The following is an 18,434-nucleotide window of genomic DNA, read 5'->3' as shown; positions in this document are numbered from 1 at the left end:
GCGATCTGCATGATCGGTTGGGAGGGAGGGGGTGTTTGATTTTTTTTAGTTTCTTGTTGAATTTTCATGGCCATAAGCACTCGTTGTATACCTAATTTTCGCGGCTGGGCGCGTGAGGGATAATTGTCTGGTGAGGTCACAAAAAAGGATCCACTAAGAGCGTGGGAAAGGGTGGTGGGAAAGCACACGGCGGTGCTGGCGGGCTGGTTGTTCGCCTGCTACTGTTTACGGCTAAATATACTAGGGGTCACAAAGGAAGAGGTGAGAGCCGGGAAAAATGGGGGCGGGGCTGTCTTTTCTGCTGTTTCAAATGAATTAGCTGAATTGACTGGGCAGCGCCCCTTAAAACAGAATAATGACCACATTAGATTGGGGTAAAAGGGAAACTGATGAGGCTAAGGCGTGTAAGGTATCAAATGAAAGGTCTGGATTAACGGAATCACGCAGGGTAAATGAAAAATGCTTCCTGATTGTAGTCATCAGGCAGTCATAATGAGTCATAGATTGAGATAAAATTCAAAATGATGCTGCGAGGGAATGTGGGGAATCAAATTAAAGGTCTCGATGTGGGGAATCATTCGGGACGAAAATGCGTTATGGATATAGCATGACTTAGTCATGGTAAGTCATAGATTCGGTTAAAATTCACGTTCATAACGCTAGGGCGTGTGGCATATCAAATTAAAGGTCTCGATGAGGGTAATCACGTGCTTCCTGATTATTATCATAACATAGCCAAAATGGGTCATAACTTAGGTTAAAATTCACAATGATGCCACAGGGTGTCCGGGGCATCAAATTGAAGGTTCCGATAAGGGAAATCACGTGGGATGAAAATGTGGTAGGGCTATATCATTAGATAGTCATGGTTAGTCATTGATTGGTTTAACATTCAAATTGATTCCGCTAGGATGTGATGGGTATCAAATTAATGGTCTTGATGAGCGGAATCACGTGGGAGAAATACAAAAATGCTTCCTGGTTATAACCATGAGATTGTCATGGTGAGTCTTGGGGTAAAATTGGGGTAAAATTCGAAGTGACCCCGCTAGGGCGTGTAGGGTGTCAAATTTATGGTCTTGACGAGGGGAATCACGTGGTACAAATAAAAAAAAGGCTTCGTAGTTCGAATCATGAGTTATTCACTATAAGTCATAGATTGGGTTAAATTCAAGGTGAGGCCGCTGAAGCATGTAGGACGTCAAATTGAAGGTTTCAGTTAGGGGAATCACGTCGGACACTTAAATAATGCGTCCTGGTTACAGTCATGAGAGTCATGGTTAGTTTGACTGGTATGAATTTCATATGAGCCTGCTAGGGTGTGTGGGGTATCAATTCAAAGGCCTCGTCGAGGGGGATCACGTGGGACAAATATAAAAATGCTTTCTGGTTATAATTATGAGGATATAGCAAAAGGTATATAGCAAAAGGTCCAAACTCACACTCTCACTCTCACTCACACTCTCACTCTCACTCACACTCACACTCTCACTCTCGAACTCACTCTCACACTCTCACACACTCACACACTGACACTCTCACTCTCACTCCACTCACACTCTAACTCACACTCACACTCACACTCTCCCTCTCACTCAGTCTCACTCTCACTCACACTCACACTCACAGTCTCACTCACACTCACACTCACACACACACTCATACTCACACTCACCCTCTCACTCTTACTCTCACTCACACTCTCACTCACACACACTCTCACTCAACTCACTCTCACTCAACTCACACTCAACTCACACTCACATTCTCACTCACACTCAACTCACACTCTCACTCAACTCACACTCTCACTCTCACTCACACTCTCACTCTCACTCACACACACACACACTCTCACTCTAACTCACGCTCACACTTTCACTCTCACACTCTCACTCTCACTCACACTCACACTCTCACCCTCACTCACACTCACATTCACACTCTCATTCAACTCACACTCAACTCACACTCACACTCACTCAACTCACACTCACACTCTCACTTACACTCACACTCACACTCTCACCCACACTCACACTCTCACACTCACACTCAACTCACACTCTCACTCTCACTCACACTCTCACTCTCACTGTCACTCACACTCTCACTCTCACTCACCCTCTCACTCTCACTTACACTCACACTCTCACTCTCACACTCTCACTCTCACACTCTCACTCTCACTCACACTCACACTATCACTCTCACTCTCACTCACCCTCACACTCTCACTCACACTCACACTCACAATCTCACTCTCACTCTCACTCACACTCTCACTCTCACTCTCACTCACACTCTCACTCATACTCTTACTCTCACTCTATCACTCTCACTCTCACCCTCTCACTCATACTCTCACTCTCTCTCACACTCTCATTCAAACTTACACTCACACTCACACTCTCACTCACACTCTCACTCACACTCACACTCTCACTCTCACTCACACTCTCACTCTCACTCTCACTTACTCACACTCACACTCCCAGTCACACTCACACTCTCAGTCACACTCTCACTCGCACTCTCCCTCACACTCACACTCTCACTCACACTCTCACTCTCACTCACACTCTCACTCTCACAATCTCACTCTCACACTCTCACTCTCTCTCTCTCACTCTCACACACTCTCTCACACTCTTTCACTCTCACACTCTCTTACTCTTACTCTCACTTTCTCTAACTCACTCTCTCTCACTCTCTCGCTCACTCTCTCTCTCTCACACACTCTCTGACTCACACACTCTCTCAAACACACACACACACTCACACACACGTGCATGGTGGAAGTTAACAGCTGGGTATGGTGGCGGTTATTGCTTACAACAGCGTGGTGGTTGTCCGAGCTACGAGAGCTCATCGCACCTAGCAAATGCTAATAAAAACTAATACAAGTGCCTCAGCAAACAACGAGGGACCTTTTTGTTTGTCCCACGTGATTTCCCTCCTCGAGGCCCTCAATTTGATACCCCGCATTCTTTAGTGCCACACCTCTCTGCATTTTTACCCAATCTGAGACGATCTATGACTCCTGTGTTACACGGTTCGCCATTTTCGATATTTATCTTATTTCTTTTTTAGATTTTGTAACATTTAATTTTATCAATTCTCTACATTTACGCTTTTATAATGATTACAGGTTGAACTTCCGTGATATCTGCATTTTTTTGCATATGCAGGGCGTTACAAGATCATGGCGGGAAGGGGGAGGGGTGTACTCGGCAAAGAATTCTACGCAATAAAACTGCAAAGGTATATATATCCATGAACGCCTCGCGCTTCAGAGATTCGCGGGGACAGTTCGCTTTGACATAAGGCGTTTTTTCCGGATGCAGAGCAAGAATGCACAGAACCGTAATCCTAAACAGCTTCGACATAAATGAACGGAACAGTGAGCGCACGTCCCCTCGCCCATTCTTGCTCGTTTCGACCTGGGGACCCAGCACACCATCGAGCCTGGACCGCCTCTGTCATGAACACGAACACGGAGCCTACATCAAGAGTTTGGTATCCAATATATACGTACAATTGCTTCCAACCAGTGTACTCTTCATGAGCAGCAGGTATGGCTGTATTAAATCTGCAACGAAAATGGTTTCCGACCTCACAGGAGCTACGGTGTCATGTCGTGGCGAATGCAAGAGTTTGGGCTCACGAATTTGCACCCGTAATATTTTTACCACGCGTGAATTTGAAAACACTGACTGCTGATGAAATCAGAATCCATCTGACCCCGAGTAAATTCCTAGCATGAGAGAGTTGTGAGGCCGTTTGAGTTCTGAATTCATTTTGAGTTCTCAGCCCATTTTGAGTTCTGAGTTCATTTTGAGTTTTGAGTACATTTTGAGTTTGAGTCCATTTTGAGTTCTGAGTACATTTTGAGTTTGAGTACATTTTGAGTTCTGAGAACATTTTGAGTTTGAGTCCATTTTGAGTTTTGAGTCCATATTGAGTTTGAGTACATTTTGAGTTTGAGTACATTTTGAGTTTTGATTACATTTTGAGTTTGAGTACATTTTGAGTTCTGAGTACATTTTGAGTTTTGAGTCCGAGTGAGTTCTGAGTTTTGCGCTCAATGTGAGTTTGAGTTTGAGTGAGTGCAGATGTGCTGCTCAGCATTGAGTCTGAGTTTGAGTGAGTGGTGATTCGAAAAACAAAATTGTGAGTGAGTTTGAGTGAGCCGCGCCAACTTTGCCGAGGTATGCTTTAAACACAAGCCGCCACATCTGCACAGAGGAAGCGCGCTGACAATAAACAACCCCCGTACCCAAACATATTCCATTTTTTCAGCCTGAAGACATTTTAGTTTAGTTATAACGCAACGCGGAGGCGCATATTGTAAGAGTTTGACACTTCTTTCAGTAGTGTTTAGACGACAAATGAATAACTAAAGACGATAGTCTTTCTTGAGCTACTTAAACACATAAATTTTGGTCAGTCTGTCTGTCTGTAACGCGATTCAACCACCCGGCCAAAGTGAAACAGAATGCGCAGAATCGGTATAAATATCCGCAAGCCATATATAAACGTCTAAGTTCGGTGGCAATGTTCATACTTGTCAACGTTCTGCAACAAGAACTATACATTACGCAAATGTGAGCAGAAAATTAATACCTAAGTGATATTTCCAAAATTCTTTATAAAAATTTATGTATGCTTCACAATTTCCATAGCTAATGGAATAATACATACAAAGAAAAGAACACTCACTCCATCGCCTGCTGTCGCCCGCGCCACTATGGCTTCTTGCGGCAATTGAAGAAATTAATCCGCAACAGTTGCGCAATGTTCTACTAGATAGGTTCCACGTTCCGGTTGGAGCTCATGTTGAGAAGGGCAATGTGGTTTTATAAATGTTGTAGTAGGGAGTCTCGACTCACGCGCTTGTCTGCCCTACGGCAGCCGGCGTGAAGCAGGGGAAGGCGGCAAATATAAATTGATTAGAGCAAACCTCCAGTGTGATCACCTTGGGAGGAGCGCGACGAGAGAGCAACAGCATGAGAGGTGAGCTGGAAAGCGAAGGGAGACATTTACGAGGCATATGTTAACGAAAGACTATCGTCCTTCGCCGAAATTTTCAACGGAGGGGCAGATACGCAGCCAATTTTTTTACCAGTTTTTATTTCAATATCCCTCCCTAGGTCAATCTAAGGTATGAAGACACATGGTCGCCCCGGGTAAAGCTTCTGCTCACAGGATATGAAATCAACCAGGTAAAATATTTGCATGCTATAACCGTCATTATGGCCTACTAAAACATATTTTTTTTTTCTTGCAGGACGAAACCTACAAGTCTGGGACTGGGAATCATATGCACGACCAAACAACCCTAACCAATCTGATTACGTATGCCGGCGGAAGAAAGCACGCACATGGTTACCCAGACGTTGTCTACCTTATGACCGGGTAAAATGTGCTTATTTGCGTGACGCTGTAGGGGTAAAGATATCATTTGAACTTTATGTCGAAAATTTTTGCAGGTATGACGTTTATTCCACGGATGCTTCCGGAAATGGCAACACAAACACATTAGGTAAAGTTTTCTCCTTGTTGAAGATACAACATTCAAAGGAGAGATACACTCGCAAAACCTCCAATTCGGTACAAAGGAGGTGCTTTGAGAACTATTTGCAATTTTTTAAAATTTTCTAGTGCAGTCGACGCGTACTTAAACTGGTTGGTATATCTTTGCGTGGGAATAAAATTTTCGGAGACCCTCAAAGTCATTGTAGCCGGAGAATTCGAGAACTCCTCCAGAGTTAATGGTTCGCCAAACCATTTTACTTATAAAGGGTTATAATAAGGTCCCTGCCCTCATAAAGAACGGGAACAAGCTACGCATATACGCAACAACACTACTTTATAAGCAATATCAATTATTTTATATCGCGTCTCATAAAATTTATGCTCCGTTTTTTTCTACATCTATTTATTCCGCGTTTGCGGAGCTGGGGCAAACCCTGAACATCAGACACGGCTCCATTCAATATTCAACTGATATTTTGTCGTCTTTGTTTACTCGAGGGTAGAATATTGGTTCTTGCGCTTGCTTTAACCCACCGGAATGGCATATAGGTGAGCCAAATGTTCCAAACCCCGGCGTGCGAAGGTCAAGCCTACTGTGTTGGTTATCATGTTATTGCGACATCTAGTTGAGTATATCATGTGTGAATTCCGTGATATAAATTACTGATACAATTGCAAAATTTGGTCTGCATTGCCGTCGAGCTCTACATTGCTGCAGCACTCGGCAAGCAAATCTAATTAACCAAAGGTAAGCTACATCTATCATTCAAACAAAAATAAATAAGCGTTGCATGCTGCTAGTGATGACATACGGAGCTGAAACTTGGCATATTAATAAACAACTGGAAAGAAGACCTATATCGGCGCAATGGTCCAAGGAATGAAGAATATTTAGACTAGCACTCAGGGACAGGACATGAGCTTACTAGATCAGGAAACGAACCGAGTAAATGATATAATAGTTCCAGTAAAAAAGCAAATTGACTTGGGTGGCCATGTAGTGAGACGAACGTAGAACCGGTGGACAATTAAGGTAAGAGATTAGATACGAAAATATGGGTGGAGAAGAAAAGAAAGGCCAATACCATGATTCAGGGAAGGAAAATAAAAATTCTGTAGCCAACACTGAACTCGAGTGCCGCAAGACAGGAGCTGTTGGAAGTCAATGAAAGAGGTCGTCGCCCTGCAGTGGGCCTGGGTAGGCTGTTGTTGATTTTGATGACGATGATAGTGATGGTGATCTATTTAGGGCTAAATGTTACGTGCTTCCCCTATCCAATGCCCTTGGGCGATGAGGGTACATGAAATAAATAATCGAATCACTTGTTTCTCGCAGCTTCAGATTTATTGGTCATTCAATGGTTTTCGTTTTCAAGAAAAGACCTATCAGCCTATTTGAAAAGGTGCGATGGACAACTACTGCTCTGAGGTGATTCCCTGTGAATGTTTCATTTTCACAGTAGCCCAAACGAGTATACAAGCAGTGCAGGTGTGAAGGAACCATTCGGTCATGTCTCAAAAGCAAACGTTTTTCTTGAAGTCCATTATACCAGAAAAATACTTCATTTCTTTTTGTACTGAAGACAAATAGCACACTTTGCCTGTTTTAGCGGGAACGTATTCGCTCAGTGAAGCCCTTTTTTTGAAGAATTATTAATGGCGGAGCCTGTATTTTGTGGCCGACAGAACAATGCATAGCAGAATTTTGTGATAGGGCAATGCCACGGCCTGAAATTGCCACCCGTAACAATTCAACGTATTTCTTAGGCTTTATTTAGAATATTTTGAAGATTAAATTGATCAGTATTGGAAATAAGTCCAAATATCGGACCTTAACCCTACAGTTATGCTTTGAAGTCGAACGCCGCTAACTGCTGGCATTTGAAAGAAAGTGTTTCCGCAACCTATGTGCGGGAATTCTGGGTTTCTAATGTTGGATAGCCTTCGAGTGGGCTATTATGCCCTAAGTACTTACTCAAAGTGCTGTCCTTCTGTGAATAATAATGTAAAGGCAAACCCCTTCAAATCAGATTTATTAACATTTACACCAGTGGCAGGCAATACAGACTGAGGCGCCTGGCGGCGGAAATTAATGACATAATGTACTACATCAAGGTTGGTAATTGTGGAGGTTTTTGTACGTTTAGGTCTGCTTCAGTACAGGGTGAGAATTATACGTCCGAGCCACAGTTCCGCAGCAGTAATGTGCCCTGGCGCCGACGAAACCTTGCATTGCTCGAGTCGTATAGCAGGTGCCAAGTCAAGGAAATTCTGAAGGTCGGCATCGGATGGGGACAAAGTGTCACCGGATCGCCAACAAGACAGTACTAAAAATAGGCGGAGACTAAAACCCTTTTGGCCCGCCGCGTACTGAAGTGAAGCTTCTGAAACTCGCAGCTTCGATGAGGATGGTGAAAAGTGCGGTGTGCAACAAAAGTACTGAATAAAATCAGTGATTTATCTTGGAAATGGAGGAACTACATAACTTTTGATTTGAGGTCGGCTATTGTACAAAAACCATTTATTACAGGCATTTCAAGCCATCCCTGGTGCTAAGGTGTAGTTGGAATCCAAATTGCAGGTGGCACCATTTAACGATGTCAAGCCACTACAGAAGTTTTCTGGCAGGCCTTCGTTCTAACGACTTTCACAGCGTTGATCTCAGGCATAGTGCTCGAGTTTGCAAGTTCGTGCACGGCCTTCCCGGTCAGGTGATTGCCCAGAGAGCTGCACTCAATAGACAGAACATCTAAGAGGCATGACAGATGGGTTCTCGATTTTTGTGTACACCTTGTAAGTGAACTCTTTAAGACCTGAAGCACTCCGTTGCTTATACAGCACTATTGCTGCAAAAAAATTCAGTCATTGTGACTGACGACTGCATTTTAAAAATTGCTTCAGCAGACAATGGTGTGCCAACGTCCTCGGTAGGGCAAGCGGAAATTGCTTGGCCTGAGGCACAGCATCAACGAATGAAAGAAGTCTAGGTAACATCGGGGCCGAATTGTATTGGATCTTTGGTTGATGCGATGCAAGCGCTGACTGCTCGATCAGTAGGCTAACTACCATAATTAATGGCCGGAACAGGTCACCAAACACACGCCATTGTAGCAAATGACTAAGAGAGGCGCGCGAACCATGCCAGCACTGCCTAAACAGTTTCATCTGGTGCCGTCAGGGAGCAGCGGAGAGGCGCTGAATTTGAAGCCTGAAGGTAAGGATGAAGGATGCCGTGGGGAAAATACCTCGCTTTGCTCACGTTTACCCCACCACTTTAAGAGCATCATAAAAGACTTTGGCCTTGTCTCCTTAACTCACGTACTGTGTGAGGCGTCCGGGAGAACTTACTAAAACAAGGTGATGGGGTTCACAATGGGAATATAAATGGACGCGTTGAACGTAGAATGGAAAACATTCCTGTTGAGCACTGTGCACCCTCAAGAAAGACGACCTGTAAGCTCTTGAATACTGCCCACCCTAATGGCTTGATCTTCGCTGCCCCAGCAGTAAGCTTAACGTTACCAAGAGCCCGTTTGTGTACTCAGCCACCACTACAATTCAGCTGACTATCGGACAACTAAGTTGGTTGCAACGTAGTGCCGGCCAAGCGATGTCATTCAAAAACGTGAAACAGCATGACAAGTGTTCCATTACATGGGCACACGTTAACTTCACGACGGGTAGACCAGATCAGAGCATAAAGGCTTAAAGTCTCCTGCCCTACGTGTGCGGCACCAAGGGCTAGCACAATAAAATTTGGTCAAAAACACCCCACCCGGGGTGGAGCACACGATCACTTTACTAGTACACGTACAGGAAACGACGATTACGGCTGAACAAAGTGTCCCTTTCAAGTAATCGATCATATGTAGAACTGGAGACCAGCGCTCCAGGGTGTTGTGGTTCTAAGGAGCACATGTTCTTTACAAGAACCTTTTGATGCCTCTCAAATTAGATAGTGTAGCGAACTTAGTGTGATTTTCCCCAGGGACCCTTCCAGCACCCGCCTAGCAGCGGACTTTAGGGCAGAACCCGGCACCCTTCACTGGGAGAATAATGCAGGTAGAAGCTGCTATGTGCTGCAAGGAGTACGACTTACAAACTGCGTCGAGAGACGACGAGATATATTCAGTGTAAAAGAATGACACGCATAACTGGGTAATTCTTTGGTGCTCAAACAGCTAACCGGCAGCTACTGCGGCACCTTTGCTTGTAAAATAGGGATATTTAATTGGTGCCGCACCTTGATGGCAAATTTATACCTAGATGAGCTCTGGGTTAGTAGCAGATGGCTTCGGGTTATAGGGCCACCCCAGAAGCGTTCGTGGTTGCTGTCTTCAAACGTGTATGTGCTAAGGTTGTAGGCGGCTTGGTACCGGCCGTAGCGCAAGCCCTCTTTCAAGCAGGTGGCCATGACTTGTTTTCTGGAACTTCAGTAAGTGTCTCACCTGCAGATCCTTCGTTGACGTGTGGTGGGTGGTAATGGGAGCGGTGTCGTGAACTTCAACTGTGCCCGAAGTCGTCAGTAGTGCCAGCTAAATCGTGGGCAGCAAGATGTTTGTGACTGATTCGTTGCTTGATTGTGGCGCAGCAGCTCCAGGAGGTCACATATGGCGGGCCGTGTCTAGCTCATGGCGTGGTTAAAGGCTGCTCATTTGAACCTAACGGCCAATGGTATGGCTCTTGCTGATTGACCACAAGGAGGTTGTTGAACCAGTCTCGTGGTCAGAGTTGGCGTGGGAGGCAGATCTGCAGCTGGAAACTTGTCGTGCATGACCGCAATCTATGAGCCATTGTGGTAGTCAGTGTGATGGCAGGTATATCGCCCATGCTCGGGCCCATAGGGTTTGGCGGGCCGGTTAGAATGGGTGTGATTGTGCTGTAATCTATGAATTTGGAGCCAAATAAGACGAGGTATGTAAAATCCCCTTTGAATGCATGAGGTGGTCAGGATATTTAGCGTTCATAGAGTATCCTGCTCTTACTCTCTTCTGAACGTTAAGGGGCATCGGCGTTCGCATTTCTTTTATTGATAAAGACTTCAGCAGACCGGAGAAGTTTGACAGACGCGAGGACCTCAGGTGGAGTGTCTTCCCTGGTTTCTGGCTAGAACATAGGTAGTGACATATGGTATGGGATTTCTCATTGATATGAATTCATGACATTTTATAAGGAGTGACTGCTTTGGAGAACAAAGTGCCATATAACAGCGAAAAACAGTGGTTGTGTTCTCATTGATATACAGATTGTCCAGGGGAAGATCTTATGAGCAATCCATCTTTTTGATAACAGATTTTGTGGAAGAGCGGGTGGGAGGCAACGTTATAGAAAAAGTCGGGGACTCATTGGAATCAAAGTATTTTTTGAAGTGATCCAGTTGACTGTGGGCAGCAGATGCTTGCAGGGAACATTTTTGCCTGGATAACGCTAGGATAATAGTTACTACCACGGAACCCGGAGTTTTCCGGGGAGGTTTTTTATGAGGCGAGGCGTTTTCTTAGAAACATCAAGCGTAGCACTGTTTAGAGCTGTATCAGGCTGGCTGCGGTTCTTTGAAAAGAGGTATTGTTTAAATTATAACTGAAGGTCTAGAGGGCTTAGCCGTAATTGCGCCAAAAGAGCTTCTAAGGTACCCACACTGAGGTTGAAACGCCTAAACATCACCACCAACGGCCATGAGGGTGCTTTGATGCCGGTTCACAAGTCTTTTGAATAATGCGAAGCCGGCCTAGTTGAAGCCCCAATTAATGTTTGCAATAGGCACATCCGAGGGTGAGTCGGTGAGTGGAAGGAAGGGCGTCAGCACAGCCACCAATTCGCGCTTCTCAGAGGTGAGTTCTGGAATGGTATTTGGTTTCACAGGCAAGTTGACCGATTCAGGGGAAGTGCAGCCTGGGTGAAAAGATTCCTTGTTAGAGTGCGGCCAGGAATTCTTCGAGTAATAGAGAGGTTTTTATGCGTTACGTACACTGAAGTGTTTGGGGGTAGTGTTAGCTTTTGAAGGCAGTGTTATAGAAGAGTGATTATTCGTAACTTGCAGGAACGGGCAGGTACATTGGTGCTGGAAGCTCCTGTGGGGTCATTGCAGTGCAGTAATGAAAGAGCGAGCGGCTCTTTTTGATTGAGATAAGAAGGGTTGCTGCTTAGACGCCCCATTTTGGGTATGTAAGGCTCCGAGGAACGTGTACCATAAACCTTTACAGGAGGTCACAGAGTTCCCAGAATGTTGTGTATTTTAGACATTTTGGAGCACAGCCGCCGAACCATTTCACCGGTTGTCTGTTTGGGTTAAATTTCTATAGCGCCTCCTCGTGTATTTGGTCTGTCGGGAAAGGGTTTGGTTTAAACGCATAAAGAGATGCGGAATAATTTAAACAATTTGCTTGAAGATGGTGAATAGAAGGCGTTTGGTGTTAGTCTTATCGTAACCCCATAAATAAGGACAGTCACGGCTAGCACCGTGTTTATGGGATACCACTTCAGCAAGTTAGGGGTGTGGGGATGTGTACCAATGACGTATGGGTGCGTGTGTTTTCGGATGTTGTTGATGTATTATTTGGAGAACGATCTAAGGAAGAGCAGGTCCCGTGGTATACTTCGTGTGTCAGTCAGGTTGATGCAGTTTCTTTTTGGTGCGTTTGCCCAAGCCCATCAAACGCGATGACTAGATGGTCGGAATAGAGGGGCATTTCGTGCCCATTGCAAGTGACTTCGGGAAGTTTTCGGGAGATTCCAAGAGTGGCCATGGTTCGTTAATGAATACGTCTCGCGGCGTGGAAGCATGAATTTGCGGGGCGATTCGTGAGGGGTGTTCGAGCGGCTCGATAGGGTGGAAGGGCGGACTCCTTGTGAAAATTTAGGCACCCTATAGTGGGAAGGCGGTGGTGTAGCAACCGTTAGCCCTGGCACTATAACAACTCAGTTGGACATTAAGCGGCGGCGAAGCAGACGATGCCTGGATAGCTGTTCGACATCAATGACGGTTACCAATGGGCAGGAATTAGTGCCAGGTACTGTGAAACTCAGACATATAGGTGAAAAATAAAGTGGGGCGCTTCGCAGGTGATAGAGGACAGGTAGTTCCCCATTTTTTGGTCTATGATGACGTAAATAATTTTGAGCCAACACAAGGAATCGCGGCGAGTCGCAAACTGACCTGCTTCGGTGTTCCTGTGGATGCAGCCACGTACACTAAAGAATGTATTCCTTTAATATATCAAAAAAGAAAGTAACTATTATTGATGTATCTTATGTTGTATTATTTCTGTATGACTTATACATTTGTGATTGCTTGGTCGGAATTGGTAGCATATCTTCAAGTCAGAGGAACATATAATATGTTGAATCTGTAACCATAGAGATCAGAAGGGACTTCTTCAACAGTAAGCTCTAGAAGAGTTCTTGTTTGTTTGCATTTTGATCGTTTCGGGGTATTTTTTGGTAATCTCAGGAACAATAGCCTCACATGCAAATGTACATTCTTGTTTAGTGCGCCTAGTTTTGTTTATCCTCGCCAAAAAATCTGACTTCAAGTTCTTGTGCAAGAGCTACTCAAACTGGCAGTTCCCTTGCAGAAGTATTTCTTTAGGAACGTTTCAAGAATCAAGCCTTTTTATCAAACTAAAAGGGCACTCATTATTGCCTCTTCACAGGTGTCGCGTACATTGGTGGGGTATGCACTGCATACAATGTAGGCCTTGGAGAAGACAAAGCCGGCTTCTACGAAGGAATTTACACAATCGCCCATGAAGTAGCCCACAGGTGAGGTTCACTACATTCTGGTTAACATATTTTTGCGCTGTAGGCAGTTTTTGCTGACATGTCGGCAACGATGCACAAAGATAAGGATAATGAAGCTGAACAACACAATCTTCGACATAAAAATGGTTTGTGATCTTTTGCGCAAGGTATATATACATTGGTCTAACACAAAAGAACAAAAAGGGACGCAGGGTTATAACTTTTGCATCCCCCTACCCGAAGTCTTGTTAACAACAAAATCTTAAAATAGCATAACAGAAAACGTAATCGGCGATAGTTGAAGACAAACCCACCGACGGGATGACGTGTAAAATGTATCACTGATGTTGCAATACATGTGCTGAATCGGTAGCCCTACTCCTTTTCACGCAGCCCATGCATCCACCACTCTTAAAATGCGCAACACCTAGATGAGTTCCCTCTATGTCTGCTTGGGATGGGTGTAAAGCACTGCTGGGCCTTCTAAACCGGATAACAGACGCATGCACTACAGTATCCTGCAATCCGCAACATAGACGTGCCTGTGATTGACCTTGTGCGCTCAGTAAGCAGGACACAGAATCAGCCGCCGCTTTGTCCAAAGTTACTCCTGCCTCAGGGCAGTGGGAGCTGGTACACTATTCCGGTCCTGCAATGCACAAAATCTGCCGCGTGGCTTATGCCACAAAGGGCTTGGTCACGCTCGCCCGCCCCGCAGTTCTTCCTGTGATGCAAAAGTTGGCAAGCTATTGTGGGTACAAAAATCTCTACGGTCATTTCATGGCGCTGTGCGACATGTTTCACCTAATGGTAGATTCTTTGTCTCAACGGCATAACAGCGATCTTGATTGAAGATTGAACCCACACGATCAAGATTGAACCCACACTGTTCAATCTTGATCCCGAGAAAAGGCTCGTCCGCAGTCTCTTGAAAGAAAAGAAAAAGGAAGCCCTTGGTTTGGCTGGAGCTCGTGCTTGTGCAAAGCCAGAAATACTAATGCAGCGTGTTTCAAAACGTACCACGGCGCCCGGTCTTCATGCAATAATACGTTTGCTGCCTAAACGAGGGAGGAGACCGGCATTGTGTTCTGACCGTTGGGCAAGCTCCGCCATCAGCGAGGCGCTCTTCGTGGAGCTGTTACGACGAAGTTCAAAGCAGCCAGAGAATTCTACCGAACTCCCTCACCGTCTCTGCATGATCTGAAGAGGTCATAGCACACCTGGCAAGTAAAGAAGGCTCCCTTAAAGAACTTGATGATAAGATAAGGAAATCACTCGAAGGCGGTGAATTTAACATTGGTTTCGGCGACGAACTGGAACACCAAGAAAGCGCTATAACGTGCACTCAGTTGGCTTCGCTCATCCTTGAACGATATGCGTGCGCCCAGCATGAAAGCTTACGATGGCCACGCTCCAGTGAACTCCAGCGTTACTACCCTACTACTACAGAGCATGGTCCTCGGAGGCGTTTGCCCTGCAGCCCATTGAACCCGTTCTTGCACGTCGGCTTTCCCCTATTGATATAGCGTCTTGTCCAGCCAAAACTGGAAGTTCCTACTTTTTTTCAGGTGAGCCACGCGAATGGATCGACTTGCGAGGCGATTTTGAGATGACAGTTTATCACATCGCAGACGTACAAGATATCGGCAAGTTTAAATATTGTAATGAAGGCAGTCACCGAGTGAATGCCGCACATTATCTCCCGTCTATGGTATGCACCAGTGTCAGGACACTATCATTGTCAAGATTCGGTCCCGCCCCATCGCACAGCTAGTCTCGTGCTCAGTCTGATCCCGCCTGGCTGTGCCGGCCGTTTAGCTTCGTCCCCACTCAACGTCGCAGCGCTATCTACCGTCCATAATCACTATTTCATTCGCAAGGTCTAGCCGCAACTTCAGAATAAGAAAGGGGCGCTGCCAGAGTTGTGTACCGAGAGGTCGGAGGAAGAGCCTCAGTGAATTGCTCCCGGATAACATCATGAAGCGGTGAAGACACGTCAGGTGCTTCGGCACACGAAATCTGCAGGGGACACGAAAGAATAGTTGCCTTGATATCTGTTCTCGCACGAGCGCCTTAATCCTCTCTTGTACAGAATGGTCGTCCAACTACAGCGCTGAAAGGGACGCTTCAGGACACTGGTGCATACCGACAGACGGGAGGTTGATCGTTGCATTCTGTCGGTAAATATCATCATTACAATGCCCAATAAACACAATTTGAGTATTCTGTCCTACCTAGCCAAGATGCAAGACGTGCGGACAAGGTGATTCGCCTGAAAAAAGGCAATTATCTTCACGTTGTCAAGATACTCACGAACCGGTTTGGATAAACGGAGCAGCTTGTAGACGAGCACGTCGACAGTCTACTCGCCATCACACTGATTCAATCGTCGCTGCAAGTGTCACGCCTCCGAGTCCTATTTCAGCAGGTACAATTCAGGACTGGCGGTCTCAAAAACCTAGGCGTTGTGGTGTCAGAATACGCGGTAATCCTGAATCCCACTCTCACTTGGCCGCTACCAAATATCTGGCAGTTCTATAGCCTAAGTGCATGAAGGAGACCACCAACGGGGACAACGCCGAGCCAACACTTCGACAAGAGCAGGTAAAGCCCACCATTGCGTTCTTGAAGGTTCAGGTGGAGAGAAGGCATGGGAGTCGAGTTTTGCGATGCAACTCTCACTCGATAACAATTTGACAGCCGCCGAGAAATTCCTCCTCTTTTTTCCCGTACACCGTTGCCTTGGCGCCCAGGCTAGCATCCACTTCAACAGATTTGTCGTCGGACTGGCAATTCATGTGCTACCTGTGCAATAGTGGAGACCACAAGGCAAGGGATTGTCAGACAGTCTGAGCCGTAGACGAAAAGCGACGACGCCTTTCAAGGAACCGCTGCTGCTTTAGTTACGAAAGGCAAGGGCACATGGCACACAACTGTCATACTTATACAGCAAACAAGAGTGAGACTTCTTCGGGATGTCCCATCAGCGTCCTTTTCGACACTTAGGAGCGGTTCCAGATGAACTGCCCGACAGATTCTCGCCGTGATGAAGACCCCGATTCCGAGCAACATGCAGAACGAGATCGCAACGTAACAAAAGCAGCACTTACTCCTACTTGGTGCTGCTCCAAACTGCCACAGTCTGGGAATACGCTGAGTGCGGTCGGCCTGTGTCGGTTCGGTTACTCCCTGACACTTGGAGACAACGAACCTTAGTGCTCAGTGACCTGGGTCACCAGCTGGATCTGCCTGTCTGAGGAATGAAGTGGCCTATTTAATGGCTGACAGCAAGGACTGTCCGCGATCGGACCGCTTGAAATCGAATCCCTTTACCACGGAGCGAGGGCGCTGTCTCAGGAGCTTCCATACGTAGGCCCATTTGCGGCCATCCAAAAGCCTGAAACTCAGCATGCCGAACTCCTTGACATCGATCACTATAGTCGCCCCTCCAGACTACTGACAATGACGCCACTGCTTGAGGCTTCTCCGCAATGCCACCCTAAGCAAGCCGTTTAATGCGGGCCAACTCAAAGGAACGAAAATTAACGACGGAAAACTGTACTTGCTGCGACTCGTCCAGCAAACTGCCTTTTGTTCTGAGCTCGCAACACGTCGTGGAGGCCATCCATCTACATCCTTGAGCTCCATCGTGCTTACCTTACAACCCGATATCGACGAGGCCGGTCAGATACGAGTGGGCGGCCGGCCACGCAAACTACTAAGCCCAGAGGAGCTGAAAGTTCCAGTCATGTTACCTCATAATTCCAAAGTCAACTGACTTTTCAACCATGCAACGCGTGTCGGCCTTCTACATGATGATGTTCCGTCCACACTGCTCGACCTTCGTTCACGATTATAAATTTTGAAATGACGCCGGACTGTGCAAAACATACTGATGTCTTCTCTGCCATACAGCCGTACGCTCTTATGACCAAAGTCAGAGCCAATTGCATGTTTCCCAACGGACCGCCTAACAGACACTTCCGCATTTCACATCATTGGAATGGACTTGTGTGTGCCCCGTTTCTCACGCCCTAGCTCCCATTATTAGATAAAGTTCTCCATCGCTGTATTCCAGTGACCTCGGAAATGAGCACACTAAATTTCCTTCTCGCATTCCTGTCTACAACTAAACGCGGCACCCCTTCAAACGTGTAATCGGACAATGCCAGAACCGTTCCCAGTTGCGCAAAACAACTTTGTGTTCTGGGTACAGGAGAGATACAGTATCATGCCAGCTCAAACCAAATCCAGTGCAAGTATATTGCTGAGAGTGCTCTGTGGTAAAGAAGTTTAAGAGCAGCTCATATTTGCCATCAAGGACTGGCTCAAAGGTTGCTTGAGACGCCGGCGTCTCAAGCAACACGCGTTTGTTCCGAGGCCCACTCCACTCTCTTCTTGACCCCTAAAGGGACACTGAAGTGATTTGTAAACATTGCGGGATTACTAGCGCAAATTGTAGTTCGGAGTCCGTAGGCATTGTTTCGACCACTCTGGCCGCGTTTACGCGAATTTATTTAGTAGAAAAATCAATTCGAAAATGCTGTCCTCCTCTCTTTACACTAGCCCATTTTCTGTGACGTTTTCCTGTGACGTCAGCAGGAGATGAGCTGGAAAATGGCTGCGCTACTGCACGGTTCGCCGACCAGCCGACCTACCGATCGAGTCAGTCGGCCCTGCGTTTCGTCCGCCGGCCGCCGACGGGTCGTCGCTATTCGCTCGCTCAATTGAAACTAAGCCACAACACCTTTGTGAATGAAACAATGTGCGTTTCCTTACTTTGTTAGTTTGTACACTGTGTCAAACTCAGAGTCCGGGTCGCTCCACACAAGCGCTGCACAAGTGCACATGCGACGCTTCGGTGACTTTACGCTAGTAGGAAAATCTAAGGCCAATTGAAGGCGGGAGAAGAGTCAGCGAAGTCAATATAGGTACTAAGAAAATAAAATCACCTGAAACTTTTACCGTACAGCGGAAAACTAGGGAGCAGGAAGCACTTTTTGCGCTGGGTAAACAAGCACAGCGGTCAGCAGCACGACCGCACATCTGCGAACGCTTTTCCGTCAAAGAAAAGCAATTGCTAGACGTGAGATATTGTGGAAGTTTGGGGGACACTTACTGCAGGAGTGATATACAACAAATAGTCACATAAAGTA

At 46.1% G+C, this 18,434-nt stretch overlaps 1 protein-coding gene across 1 annotated transcript in view; it reads left to right on the top strand.

Moving 5' to 3' along the window:
- The window catches only part of LOC144141429 (A disintegrin and metalloproteinase with thrombospondin motifs like), a 41,744-nt gene that overhangs the window by 10,856 nt on the left and 12,454 nt on the right, over positions 1 to 18,434 (top strand). Inside the window, exons 4-7 of the mRNA XM_077672991.1 lie at positions 5,154 to 5,225; positions 5,291 to 5,418; positions 5,493 to 5,545; positions 13,191 to 13,299. Coding sequence (XP_077529117.1) covers positions 5,154 to 5,225; positions 5,291 to 5,418; positions 5,493 to 5,545; positions 13,191 to 13,299 — 362 coding nt within the window. The remainder of the gene's footprint in view (positions 1 to 5,153; positions 5,226 to 5,290; positions 5,419 to 5,492; positions 5,546 to 13,190; positions 13,300 to 18,434) is intronic.

Source organism: Haemaphysalis longicornis, unplaced genomic scaffold (genome assembly GCF_048455015.1).
Source record: "Haemaphysalis longicornis isolate Haplotype H1 unplaced genomic scaffold, Haemaphysalis longicornis Haplotype H1 scaffold_6, whole genome shotgun sequence".
NCBI classification, from domain to species: domain Eukaryota; kingdom Metazoa; phylum Arthropoda; class Arachnida; order Ixodida; family Ixodidae; genus Haemaphysalis; species Haemaphysalis longicornis.
Note: the sequence above shows the minus strand (reverse complement) of the source record. Positions and strands in the feature narration are given on the sequence as shown.